The 20812-nt window shown below is 46.3% G+C and overlaps 1 protein-coding gene across 1 annotated transcript; it reads left to right on the top strand.

Moving 5' to 3' along the window:
- Window positions 1-10945: 10945 nt before the first annotated feature.
- On the top strand, window positions 10946-20350 carry LOC136501755 (uncharacterized). The gene is made up of 15 exons (XM_066497291.1): window positions 10946-11071; window positions 11399-11570; window positions 11655-11910; window positions 12365-12590; window positions 12676-12796; window positions 13075-13275; window positions 13881-13933; window positions 15270-15426; window positions 15509-15758; window positions 16444-16648; window positions 16736-16856; window positions 16994-17203; window positions 17307-17357; window positions 19836-19914; window positions 20001-20350. The coding sequence occupies exons 2-15, from the start codon at window positions 11418-11420 to the stop codon at window positions 20219-20221; spliced, it is 2304 nt and encodes a 767-aa protein (XP_066353388.1). The 5' UTR covers window positions 10946-11071; window positions 11399-11417; the 3' UTR covers window positions 20222-20350.
- Window positions 20351-20812: the final 462 nt, after the last annotated feature.

Raw genomic sequence — 20812 nt, 5'->3', positions numbered from 1 at the left:
ACTGAGTTGGTCGAGGTGGGCGATGAGGGTCTCGGCCTCCGCAAGAGCCTCGGCGTACTCGATGCACTCGACAGTCGCAGTCGTATGCATGTTCGTACGTGGACTCGATCGTGATGACACCATTAGGGCCTGGCATCTTGAGCTTGAGGTAGGTATAGTTGGGCACTACCATGAACTTGGCGTAGCACGGCCATCCTAGAATGGCGTGGTAGGCTCCCCCAAACCTGACTACCTCGAAGGTAAGGACTTCCTTGCGGTAGTTGGAAGGGGTGCCGAAGCAGACAGGAAGGTCGATACGCCCGAGGGGTCACGTGCGCTTCCCTGGCATGATGCCATGGAAGGGTGCGACGTCGCCTCGGAGCCTCGACCGGTTGATCTCCAAGAGCTCCAGGGTGTTGGCGTAGAGGATGTTGAGGCCGCTGCCTCCGTCCATCAACACCTTGGAGAGTCAGGTGTTGCCGATGATCGGGTCGATGACCAGTGGGTACTGCCCGGGATTCGGAATACGGTCGGGGTGGTCATCTCGATCGAAGGTGGTCGCCTCTTGAGACCAGTCGAGGTACTAGGGGGTGGCCACCTTGACCGAGAAGACCTCTCGGCGTTCCCTTTTGTGCTGCCGCGCCGTAAGGCATGCCGAGGGCCCACCAAAGATCATGAAAGCGTTGCGTACCTCAGGGAACCCGTCGTCCTTGTCTTTGCCCCGATCACCGGTGCCCTTCTGCTTGGTGTCGTCATCGGGGAGCCCGAGCCTAGCGTAGTAGCACCGCAGCATGGTACAATCCTCGAGAGCATGCCTGACCGGGCTCTGGTGGTAAGAGCAGGGTTTCTTGAGCATGTCGTCGAAGGGCCTAGGGCCTTTGGAGCCTCGGGGATTCTTGCGCTCTGTGGCCGCGACCTAGATCAGCCTCTAGGACCTCCTGCTTCCCCAGGTGCCCCTTTTTCTTTTTCCTAGGGAGGTGGGAGGCTGAGGCCTTCGGGGGCCTCCTCCCTCCGCTTACCCTTGGTGTCGGCGTCGGGGAAGATGGCTCCGACAGCCTCTTCACCTGAGGCAAAGCTAGTGGCGATGTCGAGGAGCGCGGCAGCAGAGCGCGGGACGTTGCGACCTAACTCTCGGACCAAGTCCCGACAAGTGGTGCCGGAGAGGAAAGCCTAGACGATCTCCGAGTCGCCGACGCTGGGTAGCTCAGTGCACTGTTTGGAGAAGCATCGGATGAAGTCTCGGAGAGACTCGTCCGGCTTCTGGCGACAGCTCTTAAGATCCCAGGAATTCCCAGGGTGCACGTATGTGCCCTGGAAGTTCCCGACGAAGATCCTAACCAAGTCGCGCCAGTCGTGGATTTGCGAGGGAGGGAGATGCTCGAGCCAGGCTCGTGCTGAGTCTGACAAGAGCAAAGGGAGGTTGCGAATGATGAGCAGGTCATCGTCCGCGCCACCTAGCTGGCAGGCCAGGCGGTAATCGGCGAGCCAGAGTTTCGGATTGGTCTCGCCACTGTACTTCGTGAGATTGGCCGGCTGTCGGAACCGGGCGGGGAAAGGAGCAGCGTGGATGGCCCTGCTGAAGACCCGAGGGCCTGGTGGCTTAGGGGAAGGACTGCGGTCCTCCCTGCTGTCGTAGCGACCGCCTCGGTGTGGGTGGTAGCCCCGAGCGGGCCCCTCGTTGTCATGGCGTCGTCGCCTGCTGACCACTTCATGGTCTCCCTGCACCTCATGTCGATTGCCGAGGCGGTCTAGAAGCACGGGGACCCTGTGGGCTATTGGTGCTCGGTCGGGCTCGGGCCGAGCCGGGGCTTCCCTGTCCTACCGAGGCGGTGCCGTGAGAAGGTTCGAGGCGCCCCCGTGCCGTCGGGAGGTGGAACTCTCGGCCTGCTGAACCGCAGCGGTCTCTAGGAGATCGCGGAGCTCGCCGCGGACCCGTCGCCCCTCCATGGTAGAAGGCTCGGGCATTGCGCGGACCAGCATTGCCGCAGCCGCGACGTTCTGGCTGGCACGATTGAAGACTGGGGGTTGCTCGCTCCCTTCGTCGTCATGGATGCGGTGATGCACATCGCGGGCTCTTCGTCGGGCTCCCCCACCTTCGCTGTGGCCTCGCTGTTCCTATTCGAGAGAGTCTCGAAGCTGCTGTAGAAGGAGTTGGTCTTGCTCGACCTTGGCCTAGAGCTCACGGAGCTGCTCTAGGTCTGGGCGCTGAGGTCGTGCAAGAGCAACGTTCTCATTTCATGCGGCAGGCAGGACATTGCGTGGGGGCGTGACGGCGCTCGCCCCTGGATGGAGTGGGGAGCGGCTACTTGCCCCCTCATCCTCTTCGCCTGCCCTCGGCATCCCGAGCCCGACGTGGAAACACTCGTGAGTGGGGTCGTAAGTGCCTTTGTCGTCGGAGTCGGAGTAACCGAAGCAGTAGTCGCTTGCGGCCAAGAACTGGCGCAAAATCCCAGGGTCGTGGAGCCCGGAGAAATCCACTCCGGGCCACGCCTTGTCCTCATCCGAGGAGTCGGCGTGGGTGCTTAGGTCGAGACCGAAGCGCTGGCAGCGCTCTGAGGGATCCTCACGAGCGGCAGCGTAGGTGTAGGCATAAGAAACGGTGGCATTTCTCAACCCAAAGGGGTATGGGGATGGTGCCATCGCCAGATTCTGCTCCACCGGGGTCAGTTCTCCAGGGAGTGGTGGAGCGGAGCTTGACGACTGGGCATCATCGCGGGCCACCGGTGATTTTCCTTTGTCCAAGCTCAGGCCAGACAGGTCCCCAGCCAGGGACCCCGTACCAATAGCTGGTCGTAGGATATCGGCAGGGAGTGGCATGCCGCCCTAGATTCGCGTAGCGTCGGGGTGGTCTTGCTCGTGTCATGCCTGGCAAGCGCGGCGAGAGCGGCCGCTCGGGCGCCGCCTGCGCCTGGGCTGCCGGTGCGTAACTTCATCATCGGACGGTGGGGCTCGAGGAGTGAGGAGTACCATGTCATACTCATGCCCTAGAGACATGAACTCTAGGCTCCCGAACCAAACTACGGTACCGAGACGCAATGGTCGTACGGGGTCTGCCATCCGGAACCTGCTAGGATGACGAAACTGACACGCAGCGCCCCTACCTGGCGCGCCAACTGTCGATGTACCAGACCGGGGGGGTCCTTAGCCAACTAGTGAATTTGTTCTACGTGCTCCCGAACCAGATGGTGATGCAAAGAGACACAAGGTTTATACTGGTTCAGGCAATCGGCGCCCTACGTCCAGTCTGAGAGATCGAACTTGTATTCCTTGCACCGAAGTGCTCGCAGTAGGGGGTTACAAGCTAAGGGAGAGAGGGAGCTAGCCCCAGGTCTTGGCAGGGTGTCGTGTGGGCCGTCTGAGACGTTGCTCTCAAGCGGCTGGAATGTGTGCGTGTGTGTTTTCTGGTGTTCCCCCCTCTAAGTGGCCCAAGTCCTCTCCTTTTATAGTTGAAGGGAGGACAAGGGCAGTACATGTATTACTATGCGGCGTCGTGCCGACAGGGATGGCTTGTCCAAGCCCTGTGGCCTATTCCTGTGGCGGCGTGGTTGTCGGAGTGGTCCATCCTTGGAGTACTGGGGCGGCGTGGTCGTCCCATCAGATCCTATGCGTCGTGGGAGCCCCAGGAATGCCTCGGAGTGGACGTGGCGGCGACCGTAAGCCGCTGTGGACGGACTATGCACGAGGCCGAAACTTGGTCGGGGCCGAGGCTGGTACTGCGGTGGGGGGTCTCGGCAAGCACGGACCCCAATATCGCCGAGGCCCTGGTGTACAGTGCCGAGGCCTTGGTGTACAGTGCCGAGGCCTTGAGCGGGCGGCTGATCGTGGACACAGTGGTAGGACACAGTGGCCAGTAACCCCCGCCATATCCTGTCCCAGGTGCTGATCGTGGTCACAGTGTTGGGACACAGTGGCCGGTAATCCCCGCCGTGCCCTGTCCCGGCTGGTATGGTGCTGATGCGACTTCGGGTCGCGTCGATCTTTCTGTGATGTTGAGCCGCTGTCCAGCTGAGATCACGGGAGTGGTTGAAAGCATTAATGAGACGTGACGCGCTGTCGGGAGGGTCGGCCGAGGCGGGGGGCGACGGACCGCGGACGAGCCGGCCTCGAGCGACACAGAGAATGGGGCCTCGAGCGAGACGGAGATCAGGCTCCTTGCCGAGGCTTCGCGCGAGAGGCCTCGCGCGATACGCAGAATGCGCCTCCTGCCGAGGCCTTCCGTGGAGAGCCTCGGGCGAGGCGGAGACGGCGTCCCTTGTCGAGGCCTTCCCTGGGGAGCCTCGCGCGAAGCGGAGTTGGCGCCAGGATGCCGAGACCCCCTGCTTGAGGCTCGAGGCGAGCAGGGGGAGGGCCCAGTGGGCTTGGTCGTGGCGGGTGAGGGGCCCACGACTTACCTCTTTGCTTTTATTATCATCAGATGGGACTTGGGCAACCCATTTGATGTTTTGCTTGGGGTACCCCATTCTAAGGTACCCGACACTACCGTTGCTCATAATAGGTGATTATTATTACTCTTATAATAAAATAATGAAAAGAAAAATAGAGATCGGGCAGGGATATGTTATTGGATATTGGTGGGTGTAACAAGCTGTGTCCCGCGGCCAACGGGCATAACTTGGTTACACTGTTTTTCCTGTCCGTGTCGATTAAGGACCGTCTGTTGCTGTGGATGGTAGTCAGGTCATAGACTTATTATCCGGAGCACATACTTGCTTATGGGAGTGGGAAGGCTCATTACGCTCTTGTCATGGGTTCTGACTCTTTCCGAACCGACTGATTGGAGACGGGGAAAGGTAGAGGTCTAAGCACCATGTTGAGACCAGGTCTCGAGAGTGGGGCTTGGAGTCCAAGTTTGAACAGGGATCTAGACCTCTTGATAGGAGTGGAATGGGCTGGTCTCGTTTGTGCCTAGGGTACAAGCAAGGCGTGTGTTTTGGGGTACCCAGCTGTGATATATTGGTTCGTGAATTGCCGTTTCCTTGAGACGGTACGACTTGGCTATGGTCTAGCACCATAGTAAGAACTGGAAGATGAAAGATGGTGAAATGGTTCTGATTGCTCAACCCTTGCTTGAAAGTAGAACATGTGCTTACTTAGAATGATTAGCTAATGATGTAATCATGACTGCTAATAAAACATGATCTTAAGGACGTACTATTAGTAATGCTTTTTGCAAACAAAAAGGAAATAGTAAACCATATTGCCTATCATACCCCTTGGAGTCGAAAAACTATTCCCTTTAGTTAGATAAGTTTTGCGAGTACATTGTGTACTTAAGGTTTATTTTATCCCTGTTGCAGGTGCAGCTTGAGGAGTAGCTCTTGTGTGGAGGATTCTTCTGATGGGCACAGACGGATCCTTCTATCGTTTCCGCTAGATGTTCATTTTAATCCACTATTTAATTATCGCACTCTGAACTCTGGTATTATAATAAATAATTTCCAAGAACTCTTTGTTGTATGAAATGGACTAAGTATTATAAACTCGTACTCTTTATTGGATCCTAGATGTAAATCGTGGATTGTTTCGAGTTCTCCCATGGGATGTGCTCGACAGAACGGTCCGATGTAGCTCACTTTTGGGGTGCTGAGTGTCTAGTGGAAGACGAGCGCCTCCGAAAGTGTGTTAATTCGGGCGGTTCTGCACACATCCATCGCCACACAGCCGCGGCGAGTCTGCGCGTCGGCAAGGAGGAGCTCTTGCGCGTCGCTGGGGCCACAGGGGACCTCTGCGCTGCTGGATCCGCTGGAGAGCTCGCCAGCGAGGGCGAGCCGTCATCGTGTGCCGCCACGCCAAGGAGCTGTCGAGCAACGTATATTGTATGTTGCAGCTATATGTTACATATGTTTTCATATGTTCAGGCGCATGTTGAAGTTCTATCAAACACATGTTGCAAGTGGTGCGGATGTTGCAATGTTGTGGATGTTGCAACAACAAAGCTGGTCATGTTGCGGGATGTTGCGATGTTACGGATGCTGCAACAGAATATTTTTCGTGTTGCACAAATATTTCAACAGTATTGTGCGAATGTTGCCGCGGTGGGACTCATGGGCGTCTGGGCACTGGCAGGACCGAAGATAGAAAGGTATAGTGGGAGAAAAGACAAGTCCATTGAAAAGCGAGAAGGTCAAGTATCACGGCTGCGAGGGTGGCGTAGGCGAAGCGTGTGAGCGTGTCCGGCCACGAGTGTATAGACCCGTGGGGGTGGCGAGCGCAAGGCCGACGGATGTGCGGTGCATAGGTTCTGTCGGCGAGCTCGGTGGGTGGTGCCGTGGAGCAGCGTAGCAAGGCCGCGTGGGCAGCATAGCGAGGAGCCGGGGGGTGGCGCAGTGAGGACACGTGGCCGGCATAGTGCATCTAGGTGGCGGGACTGGTGCGCCCGTGAAGTCGTGGCCAACCTAGGCTACACAGAGAAAGCGAGGAAGAAGGGGGCGTTTGGTTTGTTTGCCTGAGGTCGCCTCGCCTCGCTGAGCGAGGAAACTGGCGGGGACCCGTGTTTGGTTGTTGGGCGAGGTTACCTCGGGATCTAAGCTGGTGAGCTTTGGGATTGCTTCCTCGGGAGAGCGGTTCTGGCTCGCTTAGGCCAGCAAAGGCAAGACTGGCTAGCGTGGACGAGGCGAGGCAAAGTGGCCTGAGTAACCAAACAAGACCGAAGATGGATTAGGGAGAGATAAAGCGGATGACGCTGGGCCCACTAAGTGAGGTGGAGAGAGAGAGAGAGTAAGGACCAGGGTATTTTAGACCACATTAAAGTGTACAATGGTACATATATATATGTTTGCACGTGAGGCTAACATTATTGGAGACGTATAAAATGGCTTGGTTCAAATAGGCACTGAATTATAGTACCATGTTTTCTATATAACGAGTAATAGTGACAGATCTTAAAAACACAATATATTTATAATGGCATGAATCTATATCTAACCTTTTATAAGCTGCAATGTTTGGGCTTTCTAGCTACTATGGCCATGCCCTACATGTAACGATGCCGGTGGGGAAGCTTCGGGGTCACCCGTACCCATATCCGTTAATTATCCATCCTCGATTACCCATAAGGGTAATGTCCATTGGGTGTGGATTATCCAATGGGTAAGAGACTTTGCTGGGATCGTTTCTTCCTTCTCCCGTCGACAGCTAACTCTCGTTTGCCAGCCGGAGCATCGCCCTCCGCCGGCACGGCTGCGACCACAGCCCCGGTCGGCGCGGCGCTCGTTCGCTCCCGTGCGCAGTCACCGCAGATTGGTTGGAGGGCATCGGCGGGTCGAGCTACACGGCTGCTGGGGCACGGGCGCCAGGGTGAAGTGGCCATGACCACCATGAGTATGACGAGGGAGCTTCTGCATGACGATGCTGCCGCCGCCCATGGCCGAGCATGTGGACAGCAGGCCGTGCTTGGTGTACGCGCCTCCTCCATGTGCGGTTGTGAAGTGGCCATGGACGACCTCTACAGTCACACGTCCCTCTCTCACCTTCCGCTAGCTTCTAGGCAGAGGCGATGAGCTCCGCTCAGCTCTGCAGCCGGAGCATGTAGATTAAATGGATAATACCTCTATAATTCTACCTATACCCACAATCAAATGGATAATCCATACCCTCCCCAAACAGCATGGGTCCAGGTTTGGGTATGGACATTGGTTATCCAGTGGCATCGTTACCTACATGGACATGCCCTCATCCAGCCATTTCGCTTGGTCGTGTTAAGTCATGGCTTATTAGCCAACGAATAGTATTTTTCTATCACACAAAATCAGTCAACAGTATTTTCAGTCATGGCTTATCAGCCAAACCAGCCCAAACGAATAGGGCGATCGAGCCCTACGTGATTAGCATGGACAATAACGTATAATATTGGAGTCCAATACGAAGGGTATTGTACCATATCTAGAGCCTATTTGGGACGGCTTCGTTTCACGTTTTTCAGCTCTGCTTTACGTTTTTCAGCCAAATAGGTGCCAGCTCCATATGCTCTGCTCTATGAAAAAATATGGAGTTGTGAGAGCACCTAAAAGGATGCTCCCGAAGCTCCACATTTTTTGTGAAGCTGCTTTACGGTAAAATTTGTGGAGCAAAGTTGATGAAGCGGTCTAAAACAGACCCCTAATGGATGTGTGGCACGTGGACTCGGTCACTCATGTGAATGTGGGAGTGAAACGACCGACGAAACAAGTAGAGGAAGAAATTATCCCTGTTCAATATGGTGCGTATGTTTCTATACATACAAAGATGGGGTAGATATATGTATATATGTATAGATATAGATGCATCGTTTCAAAATTTTCGATGACTCTATGTCGTATTTTTACGGAGGTTTTACGATGGCTCCGAGAGGGTTTTTTCCACTAAATATTTTGTTATTACAATGATTATATCTGTTTTATTGCTTTTGTGTGCTATGGTAGCCTGATTCTTCTACAACTAGAAAGACTAAAAGTAAGACTATTTTTTGTGTGATTTTTTTTTGGGATCGCTCCTCCTTTCCGGCCATGCGATATCCCGCACGATGGAAAAATAAACTGCCATCCCTACGATCCCCGTCTGCTTTGAAGGAAACAAATCGATCACCTGATGCCACATGCATGTAAGGAAACAATAATCATACATGGAAGGAAACAATTGACAAAGATCAAGTAAGACTCATCTCTTCCGACCATACGATACCCTGCGCGATAGAAAAAGAAACTACCATCCCTGCGATCCCCGCCTGCTTTGAAGGAAACAAATCAATCACCTGAGGCCACATGCATGAAAGAAAACAATAATCATGCATGGAAGGAAACAATTGGCAAAGATCAAGCAAGACGACTCAATGAGGTTGGCCCTTAATTTTAGTGTTTCCAGCATGCAGACCTGAAATTAAAAAGTGGCTGCTCCTTGAGAACATCAGTGGTGCCAAATAAAAGATGTGCATGTTATACATGGTGAGACTGGTGAACCTTCTACAATTTTCTAAACGAATATTCCCACCATTCATATATAGGTCCATTCCCCTGCGTTTTTTCGTGCTCGCTCCTCCCTTCCGGCCATGCGATACCCCGCGCGATAGAAAAAGAAACTGCCATCCCTGCGATCCTAGCCTGCTTCGAATGAAACAAATCGATCACCTGAGGCTATATGCATAAAAGAAAACAATAATCATGCATGAAAGAAAACAATTGGCAAAGATAAGCAAGACGACTCAATGAGGTTGGCCCTTAATTTTAGTGTTTCCAGCATACAGACCTGAAATTAAAAAGTGGCTGCTCCTTGAGAACATCAGTGGAGCCAAATAAAATATGTGCAGGTTATACATGGTGAGACTGGTGAACCTTCTGCAATTTCCTAAACGAATATTCCCACCATTCATATATAGGTCCATTCCCCTACGTTTCTTCGTGCTCCAATTAGCATATAATATGAAAGTATTGCTGTGTTCATCACGACTTTCAGTTGACTACTCCCATTAGCATATACTTCCTCTGCCCCAAAATATAAGTCGTTATGGGATATGTGCATGTCAAACTTTCTTAACTTTGACTAGGTTTGTAAAAAATACATGCAACATTTAATAATCAATTGGTCGACTCCTGAGGCCACATGCATGTAAAAAAATACCTGTATTATAATTGGTCGAAGTTAAAAAAAAGTTGACTTCTTGGAAAACGAGAATGAATTCTATTTTGGGACAGAGGGGGGTATATGAAAGCAGTGTTGAAAATATTTTAACAATCAAGTTCGTCTGTGTCTGATTGGTAAGCTTAGACATCATAATGGCATCAAAAATTTCGACTCTCATGGACACCCTCATGGATCAGTGCAAAGCATCTCAATCCTACAGCATACACAAATGGCAACCTTAAAGATCATCTTAGACGTTCTGGCATTATAGTATATATGTGCAGACAAAAAGTCATGGTGGTGCAAGTGAGCAGCCAACATAAGTTGAGAGTTAGGGGGGTGTTTGGATCCCAGGACTAAACTTTAGTCCCTGTCACATTGAATTTTTAGATATCAATTAGGAGGACTAAACATGAGCTAATTATAAAACTAATTACATAAGTTGTGGCTAATTCACTTGCCAGCGCCGTGTACAAGATGGTATGGAGATGTGGTGGAACTTATTCGTGGATTTATTGGCGCACAAAATATCGGAAATCTGTTCTTACCGGTATAAAAAATGATCTTAGCCGCATCACGGAAAGATCTATATAGTAGAGTTTGTGAGCCTGCGACGCCATGCTCTCTGTGACTGTGTAAATTTCACGAACTTAGCTTTTTGGATTAATTGTCACTTTAACGTCGGTCATATACTTTTATAGTATTGTTATCTTATCGTGTGATCCGTGTGTTTTTAGTATAAAAAGTTTAGCTGTTCCGTAGCAACGCACGGGCACGAACCTATTTACATATATATTCGAACATGTGTGTACATGATTATATGAAGATGCAGTGGAACTTATTCATGGATTTATTGGCGCATGAAAGAAATTAATATCGTAGAATTCTTTTTGCCGATATAAAATATTATCTTAGCCGTATCACGAAAAAGTCTATACAATAGAGTTTGTGAGCCTGCGACGTCGTGCTCTCCGTGATTGTGTTAATTTCACGAACTTTGCTTTTTGAATTAAATGTCACTTTGACGTCGGTATTTAATTTAACAGTATTGTTATCTTATCGTGCGATCCGTGTATTTTTAGTAAAAAAAATTTAGTTGACTTGCTACCTAGTATATATAGAAATAGAAAGAAAAATGAAAGGAGTACGTGTAAGGCGCTAAGTACGTGCGTCCGCGTGGCGCAGTTCCATCCACGCGCGGTCGTTGGTACGGCCTACGGGCTACGGGGTGTAGACGGTGTTGATACTGTTGACTGTTCAGTCGACCACGCTAGAAGCCTAGAAATGGGCGACTAGCCGACTGCAGCACAACCGTAGCAATGGAACTCGAGCTTGCAGATCTGGCCACCAAAGCATTTTCCCTCGGCTGAATCTTTACTGCTACGGCCGTGTTGGTCTGGTGCTCGATTTATTTGGCTGAAGGTTTCTTTCTTCCCCATCAATCCCCTCAATCCTCTTCGGCACCAATTCCACGATTTCGCCGATCTGATGCCGCAAGGTGAGAGCGCATCCCCCGTTTTCTATTCTCTCTTTCTTCTTACCAACTTTGGCATTCAGAGTAGAGGTCGAATTGAATTGGCTTCCTGCAATTCCTGGTGCCGATCCATGATTTTATGCTCATGGGTACATCTTGCCTGGGCGGTGGACTACGGATTGCCTGCAGTTTGCCTGTGATTTATTTGGTTCAGGTCCTAGTAAGCTGCCTGGCACATTCAACTCAGTTGCACCCAGGCGACCAGATCTCCCTAGTTGGAATAATCATATATTCTTTAAGAGGGAATGTATCCTTGGAAAGAAATGTATTTTAACCAGTCTTATTTGACAGGACATTGTGATGTACAGAAATGAATGATCTGACAAGTGAAGTTGAAGACCTCGAGCGCATACTTATTGATGAATGCGCAGAGCTGATCAAGATATCATATGCAGCTATAAGACATATTACAAAAAACTTTGCTCAAGTGATTGGTGATGGTGGGTTTGGAGTTGTTTACCTGGTATGCTTAGTTCTTGATTGCTCTGCAAATTGTAGTTTCAAACAATTGCTTGAATCAGGCACGATTTCATGTCATATGAAACAGGGGGGTCTTCGAAATGGGATGGTTGCCGTGAAAAAGCTTTACCCATGGAAGGATTTCGATAATAAGCTATTTTTGGGCGAAGTTGCCTGTTTAAAGAAGGCAAAGCACAAAAATATTGCAAGATTTCTAGCTTATTGTGTAAATATGCAATGTGAAGTAATGGAAGTAGAAGGAAAACTTAGGATTGTTGAGGAACAACAAAGGTTACTCTGCTTTGAGTATGTACCTAATGGAAGCCTTAAATATTATCTTGAAGGTATAAAATTTGCTACGATATTCATCCCCATCTGTACTTGAAAACCTCGTGATTTCTGTTATCCATTCACCTGATCGGCATGGGAAATGTGGTCAAATAGCAAAGTTTTATCATGCCCCAAATATGCACACTATCCATTTGGAATATTTTTTAAATCTTTGAGTATGTACTCAAATCATCTTAGATACTTGGGATTTGAATTTTTTTTATTATGGAAGGGCGGGCCTGGTGTAAGCGGTAGAGTCTTACCGCCTAACCGGAAGGTCCCAGGTTCGAGTCGCGGTCTCCTCGCATTGCACAGGCGAGGGTAAGGCTTGCCACTGACACCCTTCCTCAGATCCTGCATAGAGCGGGAGCTCTCTGCACTGGGTACGCCCTTTTTGTTGTAATTTGACATTACATATGTACTGTTACTAGCATTAAGCATTTTTTTGCTTTTTATTCACTTATGCAGGAAAAACTCATGGATATGAATGGGATGTGCGTTATCAAATAATTACAGGAATTTTCCAGGGTTTGCAACATCTTCATCAAAAGCGCATTTATCATTTGGATCTCAAACCATCAAATGTGCTGCTGGGTGCTCACATGGAGCCAAAAATAACAGATTTTGGTGTGTCAAGGTGCATTGACGATGGAGAACAATCTGTGATGGTTACTAAAAACATTTTTGGAACACCGTAAGTCATATCTTTGAGACTTTGAAGTCAAATATGTGAAGTTAGCTTTATATTGTGATCCTTCAAACTATCTCATTGTATTCAGGGGCTATCTTGCACCAGAACTCATAGATAAGCAGCAAATATCAGCCAAGGCTGATATATTCAGTTTGGGCATTATAATGATAAACATATTAACAGGGCGTAATGGTGGTAATATTGAAAATGTAAGTATAATTTGTTAAATCTTTGTAGTACCTTGTTGACATCAAATTTTAGCAGTCCATGCACAGCAACCTATCTTAGGCCTTAATAGCGAGTTACTATCCACATCAATATCTCATTTCTTGCTCTTGCGTATTCGAGAAAAAAATATCTCATTTCCTTAAAACAAAAGAAGTTATCGATATTTAACTTGAAGTACCTATCATGTATTGACTTCTCCTTAATGTTTTAACATCATATATATGTTCTCTCCTGATTACTATATGTTTGAATTTTGCAGTGGCAGGAAAACATAGATGTAGACTGCTCACAAAAGAAGGTATGCATTGAACTTGCGCAAATTTGTATCGACAGTAATCCACATAACAGGCCTACTATAGATGAGATAATTCAGAAGCTGAATGAGACAGAGACAATGATTCTAAAGGATCCTACAGTTATTCGAGAGCCCAGAAATGACCCTGAATCGTCATTATATCAGGTATTATTATTCAAGCCATCATGCAATCATGTAACCTTTGATCTCAAAAAAATGTGGCCTGATTTGGCACGGTCCAGAACTAACATCTAACTCTTAATTCCTTCTATCCTACAACATTTTTAGCAACAAAATCATAAAATTAAATACTTTTAAATGTCAATCCATTGACCTGCTGTGTGGGCGGGCGGGTCGTAAGGGCTCATCCCCTTTTTCTTCTTAATATAATGATACATAGCTCTCATGCGTGTTCGAGGGGGGAAAAAGACAGAGAGGCAGTAATTATAGCATAGTTACATTAGCTGTGAGATCAAACTGAGGTCCAAACAAATGTAATGTTGGAAAGATACACAACTCTCATGCGTATTCTAAAAATTAGTAAAAGCATGAATAATTTGCCACCAAAATACTGTTCTTGACACCTTTGTCAAACGCCAAACTATTGGCAAGCTATACTGCCTAAAAGTTACCATCTCAGCCATATAAGTGTTGACACTGTATATTGCTAATAGAATTTACATAATATGTTTGTTTTAATTTACCCTTCCTTTATTTTAATTTAATATGAGGTATACCATAGGAATTTTGTTTTATATTCTGAGTTGCAGGTTGTACAAAGATTCCAGGCATTGTCCATGCAAACTCTTCGAGAAAATTCCAGGTACACACATTCTAGTTCTACCGTCTATGATCTATGTGATCTTCGAAGGATCTGAAGCACTCTGTGTTTCATATATCAAAATTTTGGATTCACCAAAAGCAGTTTTTGTTTCTACAATTATTATATTTTTAATATGAAAAAAAAACCATCTGCTATATCGAAGGAAAGTAGATGGATGTTGGAAAACTGCCTGCCTTAATATGGTCTCTCTGTTGGATGTGTACCTTTGTTGGCAAGCAGGGGCAGAGAGAAGAGGGGTCATATAGCCGACACACATGCACAGATGCACCGAACCGATGCCGTGGCGGCTGGGATCGGTGTGGGACAGTGGGGGAGTTAGGGTTTGTACCTTTGTATGGTGGGCTGGCTAATTGGGCTGGGAGTGGGATGAGGCCTGTGGGGCTTCCGGCTGCTGCTGCCTGCAGCCTGCTGGCCCAGCCATCTATGGTAACAGGCCTGGTTCGTTTGGCTTGCGAGCTAGCTCAAGCTGGCTCGTTAAGACCTGAGCCGAGCCACTAACGAGCCGAGTCGAGCGAGCTACCGAGTTGTGAGCTTTTCGTCCAGCCCTACATATAGGGGCCTAGTATCCCTATGGGATTACGATATGTGTGGCAGTGCTTCTAGAGTAGCTCCCTGGTTGATTCTAAGAGGAACTCTGCCAGATTCTGTGAAGTATAATTCTCTAAAATGAACTGAAGTTCTAGGAGCTGAAAAATAGCTTCTCTCCATTAACTTGTCACACAGGATCATTTTCTCCACGGTATTTACCCAAAAGAATCATTTTCATCCATGGAATGTTTTGCCCTAGAAAAACTTTCAGTATAGAATTTGAAGCAAGATTAGCTCCACCAAACAGGTCCTTCTCACAGTGTATTAGCATTCTGACTAAGTTTAACAGTTGTTTGCACATTTCCATGTGGCAATTTAACAAAGAAGCAACATCAACCAAGATTTCCCAACTATACATCATTGGCTATTTAGAGTTGAAACTCAACCGCTGTAACTTATTTTGTAATGGTAATGGGTTCTTTACTGGTCCAGTATGACGTTGCTTTTAAAAATACACAAATAAATAACCAATGTGTGAAAAAATAGAGCTAGGATGACTAAACTTGTTTTTGAACGATCTAGCACTAAGGGTGCCGATACCAAAACTGAGCTATAGCCCCAATCAGAATACCAAATAACACTTATCGCGGCATTTAAGTTTTTTTTCCCAAAAACTGGTTAACCTCATCCATTTGTCCCATTTACTTAAGGAAACTTTGCTTTATTCTGGAAGCAAGTTTCTTTTTATATTTTTCTGATCTCGTGCAAAAATATGTTGTTAACTCAGAATTGATGATATATATATGGAACTTAATGTCCTGGAGTGTATACTTGAGGGAAGCAAGAAGCCGAGTCATCTATCATATCGACTTCTACAGTTCATCACTGAAAATTTTTCTAGTGAGCGCAAGGTTGATACTAATCTATGTACAGAAATGTACAAGGTAATTTTGTTTTGCATAGCAAAGCTGAACTTTATGTAAGGCTCAAGCCCATGCTAACAAAGCACCTAGTGAAATTAAACAGGGCATCCTGCGGAGCGTTGCTGTGCAGAGGCTTTTCACTGGGGATACTGATGACGGCAAGTTTCATCAGGAGGTTAATAAAATGATGATGATGGCTCAACACCGAAATATTGTAAGATTTTTAGGCTACAGTTCTTATAGAGAAGAAAGGCAGTTTGAAAAGGAGGGAACAACTATTGTGGCTGACAAATGCGAAAGACTGCTCTGTTTCGAATATTTAAGCAAAGGAAGGCTTGACAACTATCTTTCTGGTATGATAAGATAAACTTTTTTTTTTCTCGGACACGTAGGAGAGATGCATATCATTCATTAAGAAGGGAGAAATAATCAAGTGAAAGGAATCCCTGCTAATACCACTCACAACAAAGCAAACCCACAAAATTCGATCTCTACATCCACAAACACAATAGGCCACCCAACTGAGACCACCAGAGCCTACAGGAACAAACTTGGTGCTGCATACATAACAAAACACAACCACAAGATAGCGACAGAGCTTGCTTGTTGTGACAGGGTTTCTTGTAGTAAAACTATCACAAATACCTCACTAAAAAGATGGACTAGTTATCCTTGGTGTTAGCTGAAATTAATGGTCATTGATATAAGTCTTTCCTAATTATTGATATTGACTGTCACTTTTTTTCTAGAACTTGGTCCAGTATACTGCCTACTCTTTGATTGAGACACATCACGCAATCCTGATGAAATTTTCTGAATCCTATGTAAAATCAATGTTGATCCATCACACTGGTCGTAGCATGTAGTGGTGATAATTGTGATGGTCTTCACTGATGGGACACCCCTGGATCTAGAAAATTGAAATGCAATTCAAATGACAAATTACTTATTTTGTTTCATTGTCTCTGGTACGAGAAAAGATTTTTTAAAACATTTGAAAACTAAATCTCTGCCCACTATCATTTGTTTCCTTTTTAGATACATCTTGTGGACTTGAATGGAAAGTGCGGTATCAAATAATCAAGGGGATCTGTGAGGGCTTACGCTATATTCACGCAAAGGTTTTATTACATTTAGATCTTAAACCTGCCAATATACTGCTGGATGATAACATGATACCAAAGATTACTTGGACACCATATGAAGTATTCTTGGATACTAAATCATATCTTGATGGATCGGTGTAAGCTAGCTTGACCTCTTGATGCATGTTATTTTTCTTTGTTTACGTATGAAACTTGTTCACATGTAATATATGATTTTTTTGCAGAGGATATTTGGCACCGGAATTCTTTCTTGGAAATATCTCATTCAAGTCGGACATATATAGTCTTGGGGTTATAATCACAGAGATACTAACAGGACAAAAAGAATCTTCGCCAACTGATTATGTAAGAACGATTTATGTAACCTGCCTAGATGAAGACAGTAGACACTGCATGCTAAAGCACATCTAATTTATTCTAGCATTGATGTACATGTGGCTCGTATATACTTTAGTCAAATCCTAAACATTGCGGTTTCATAGGTACTTGATATATGGAGGCAGAGACTGACCATGGATGGTTCAGTGACAAACACACTCTTGTATCAAGTAAGAGCGTGTGCTTGGATAAGCATAGCTTGCTTGAACACTGACCTAGCAATGAGGCCAAATACAGAGGTCATAATGGATATCCTTGCTGAAACAGAAATTGATAAGGTGTATAAAAGGAAGATTGCGATGCCTGTAGCAAAGGTAAGCTTACTCATGGATAATAGCATGCTACCATTAACTTTTCTAAACTTCATTCAGTACATCTCAATTTTCATTTTTCTTTGATCTGGGTTGGTGGATGAAGCCATCGTCTGTTGAGAAAGAAAAGGCTGGCAAGGTACCACAAGGTTTAAAGGTGAGTTCTCCCCTACTTAAGTATTTTGAGGTGAGAGATTCCTGGTGCTCGCATATAAGTTTGAAAAATTCTGGTGTAGGCTAGAAAGGCTCATTAAGGACATGTACAACAATGTTGTGACTAGAGTTCGAACAAGTGATGGAGACACGGATGACTTCCCGATTAGGATAGGACTACATCAAGGGTCAGCTTTGAGCCCTTATTTGTTTGCTTTAGTGATGGATGAGGTCACAAGGGACATACAAGGAGACATCCCTTGGTGTATGCTTTTCGCGGACGATGTAGTGCTAGTTGATGAAAGCCGGACAGGAGTGAATCAGAAACTGGAGTTATGGCGGGAGACTTTGGAGTCCAAAGGTTTTAGACTTAGTAGAACTAAAACTGAGTATATGAGATGTGACTTCGGCACTACTACTCGGGAGGAGGAAGATGTTAGTTTGGAAGGTCAAGTAGTGCCTAGGAAGGATACTTTTCGATATTTAGGATCAATGCTACAGAGGGACGGGGATATTGATGAAGATGTTAGCCATAGAATCAAAGCAGGGTGGATGAAGTGGCGGCAAGCATCTGGTGTCCTATGTGACAAAAGGGTACCACAGAAGCTAAAAGACAAGTTTTATAGGATGGCGATTAGACCTGCTATGTTATATGGTGCAGAATGTTGGCCTACGAAAAGACGACATATTCAACAGCTAAGTGTCGCGGAAATGCGTATGTTGCGTTGGATTTGCGGTCATACAAGAAGGGATCGAGTTCGGAACGATGATATACGTGAGAGATTAGGGGTAGCACCAATTGAAGAAAAGCTTGTCCAACACCGGTTGAGATGGTTTGGACATGTGCAATGGAGACCTCCAGATGCACCGGTGCGTAGTGGAATCCTAAGTCAGGATAGTAACGTGAAGAGAGGCAGAGGAAGACCAAAGTTGACTTGGGTAGAGGCAATAAAAGGAGACTTGAAAGGATGGAATATACCCAATGACTTAGCCTTAGATAGGAGTGCTTGGAAGACAGCTATTCACGTGCCTGAACCTTGATTGTTTCTGTTGGGTTTCAACTCTAGCCTACCCCAACTTGTTTGGGACTTAAAGGCTTTGTTGTTGTTGTTGTAGGCTAGAAAGAGTAGAAAGGTAATTCAATATCGTTTTGAACTAAAAAATCTGAAAAGACTATGGACATATTATTTCCTTCATTATATATGTGGCAGTGAGCCATTGAGTTCCAGCTTTGAACTGTTGAGACTTTTACAGTATACCCAAATCAGTATGAATGATGTTGGAATAATCCTACATTGGTTGTGGAGGGAGATTGGATCCAACAATAGTAGGGGAGTTTCTCTCGTCTTGGGATAACCCTTGGGGTGCATAATGGTCTCTCCCCATTTGAGCCAACAGTGGTACCACATCCCAGCTATAGTCTCCTAGGCTGTTTGGAAACTTAAGGTTGTTAAGGCTTGGTGAGCTGTGTGAGGTTTGTCAGTGCTAAGAAACACCGATGTGTGATGGTAAATTGGACTGGGCTGTGAGGCTGGTCAATACTTTAAGGGACATCAATGTGTGGGACACTAAATTTGTGACGAGAAACTTGTTAGAATAATTTCATGTTGGTGGTGGATTAAGAGTTGGGAATTTTTCTTAATATCATTTACTCTGGCAACTACAAAAATAATTTAAGGATTGATGAAGTTTTAGATATAATATCAAGTAATGAAAATGTATTTTTCCCAATTGAAACAATGAAAATCGGACATATCCTCAGTCAAGATTCCCCTTTTGATCAGCTGGATAGCTGAGAACTTTGTAATAAAACTGGTCTGTGCTTATGCAGATGCTAGATACATCTTCATTTCTAAATTCTAATACCAGTATAGTGAAGACGTAAAATACATTTAATCTTTGCCATATCGTTTGGCGAAAAATAGTCCATCCACAGGTGATTTCTTGAAAAAGTTGCAACTCTTTCATATAATCTAAGATGAAAATAACTATACTAAAATTGTAGCAGTTGACACAATCTACAACTTTGTAGATGACTACTTTTAACTTAAGGCCATTTTGATGACCACAAAGTGGTTATAGATAATATCTGATATTCATAGCATTTTTTAGACATAAAAAATGGAAAAATAGTATTTAGAGCTGAACTTTGTAGCCACTTTTTCTACATCAAAGTTGCTTTAAATTAAAATGTTCAGCTACAGATCTGTAGATCGCATCATAGGTGTAGAGTTGGAAACCAAAGCTATGTTTCTATGCAAAGTTTTTATAGCGGCATGGAAAACTACTATAGTTTTCCAAAGCACTTTAGTTTGGAAAGTCACGGGTATAACAAACCATGTAGTGTTGTAATTAGTATTATTTAAACTGTAGTATCTTTTAAACATTTTTACTAAACCATAGTTTACGTGTCTCTTGATTTTGACAATATGCGGTCGCGTTAGATTTCCTGATTCTTCTTCTTGTCCGTTTTTTTTTGCAGCAAAAGATCGTGATCAAGGTGAGCATGCAGGACTATAAGAGCCGGGCTAAGGCCGTGGCACTGGCGGCCCGGTGTGGAGGTACGCATAATAGCACTCCCGTACCACGTTAGTCTCCTATCTGTTAGTGTTGGAAGAATGGGTCACAAACATTGCATCTGGGGCAGGGGTGGAATCGGTGGCTCTCACAGGCGATGCCAGGGACTGGCTGGAGGTGGTCGGTAACGGCGTTGACCCGATCACATTGGTCAGCGCCCTCCGCAGGAAGTTAGGGCACGCCCAGCTCTTGGAGGTGGGGATAAATAAAAAGGGCAGTAGGGCCCTGAACGAGCTCTCGCAGCCAATGGTTGAGTATGAAGAATCATCCGATAATTGCTCAGTCATGTAAGGGCCGGCCTGCTTGGTGGCGCGGCTCCCTCATCCCAGCCCCGCCTTCACCACTACTTCCTCTGCCCCTTTTTAAGTGTTGCTATAGTATATGTACCGGTCAAAAGTTTGTTATGAAAAAAGATTCAACGATCCATCTAATGACACTAATTATGTACAATAAATATTAATATTTTGTTGTATATATTTGGTTAAAATTGAGCATGTTTGATTTTTCGGAAAATAAGAACAACGGTGAAAAAGGGGGAGGGAGGGAGTACTGTGCAAACTGCTCCTAGCTGGAGCCAAAACTGGCTTCACCAGAAATCACTGCCTCCTAAGGGCATGTTCGGTTGCTGGGGATTAATTCCCCGAGTGGAACCGATCCACACAGCCACGAGCGGGGAGATCACTGAGGTGCAGGTAACCTCCACAGGAATTCATTCCGCTGCCGTAGTGTCTGCACGTTCTACTGCACGTAGCCTCTACAGGGATTTGTTCCACTACCCAAGAGTAGCGGCTTGATTCCCGTGAGCCACGCTCACGTACTTCAACAATCCTGGAGTAGGCTAACTTGCTTCCACAATCCTAGAGTGGGCTAACTAAACACACA

This window comes from Miscanthus floridulus, chromosome 13, assembly GCF_019320115.1.
Source record: "Miscanthus floridulus cultivar M001 chromosome 13, ASM1932011v1, whole genome shotgun sequence".
Classification (NCBI taxonomy): domain Eukaryota; kingdom Viridiplantae; phylum Streptophyta; class Magnoliopsida; order Poales; family Poaceae; genus Miscanthus; species Miscanthus floridulus.
Note: the sequence above shows the minus strand (reverse complement) of the source record. Positions and strands in the feature narration are given on the sequence as shown.

What these genes read in the sequence shown, in the direction of transcription:
- LOC136501755 (XM_066497291.1), top strand. Translation starts at nt 11,418, where the DNA reads ATGAATGATCTGACAAGTGAAGTTGAAGACCTCGAGCGCATACTTATT. An exon ending in GGTTTGGAGTTGTTTACCTG is followed by an intron (nt 11,571 to 11,654) that starts GTATGCTTAGTT and finishes CATATGAAACAG; the next exon opens with GGGGGTCTTCGAAATGGGAT. An exon ending in AATCTTCGCCAACTGATTAT is followed by an intron (nt 16,857 to 16,993) that starts GTAAGAACGATT and finishes GCGGTTTCATAG; the next exon opens with GTACTTGATATATGGAGGCA.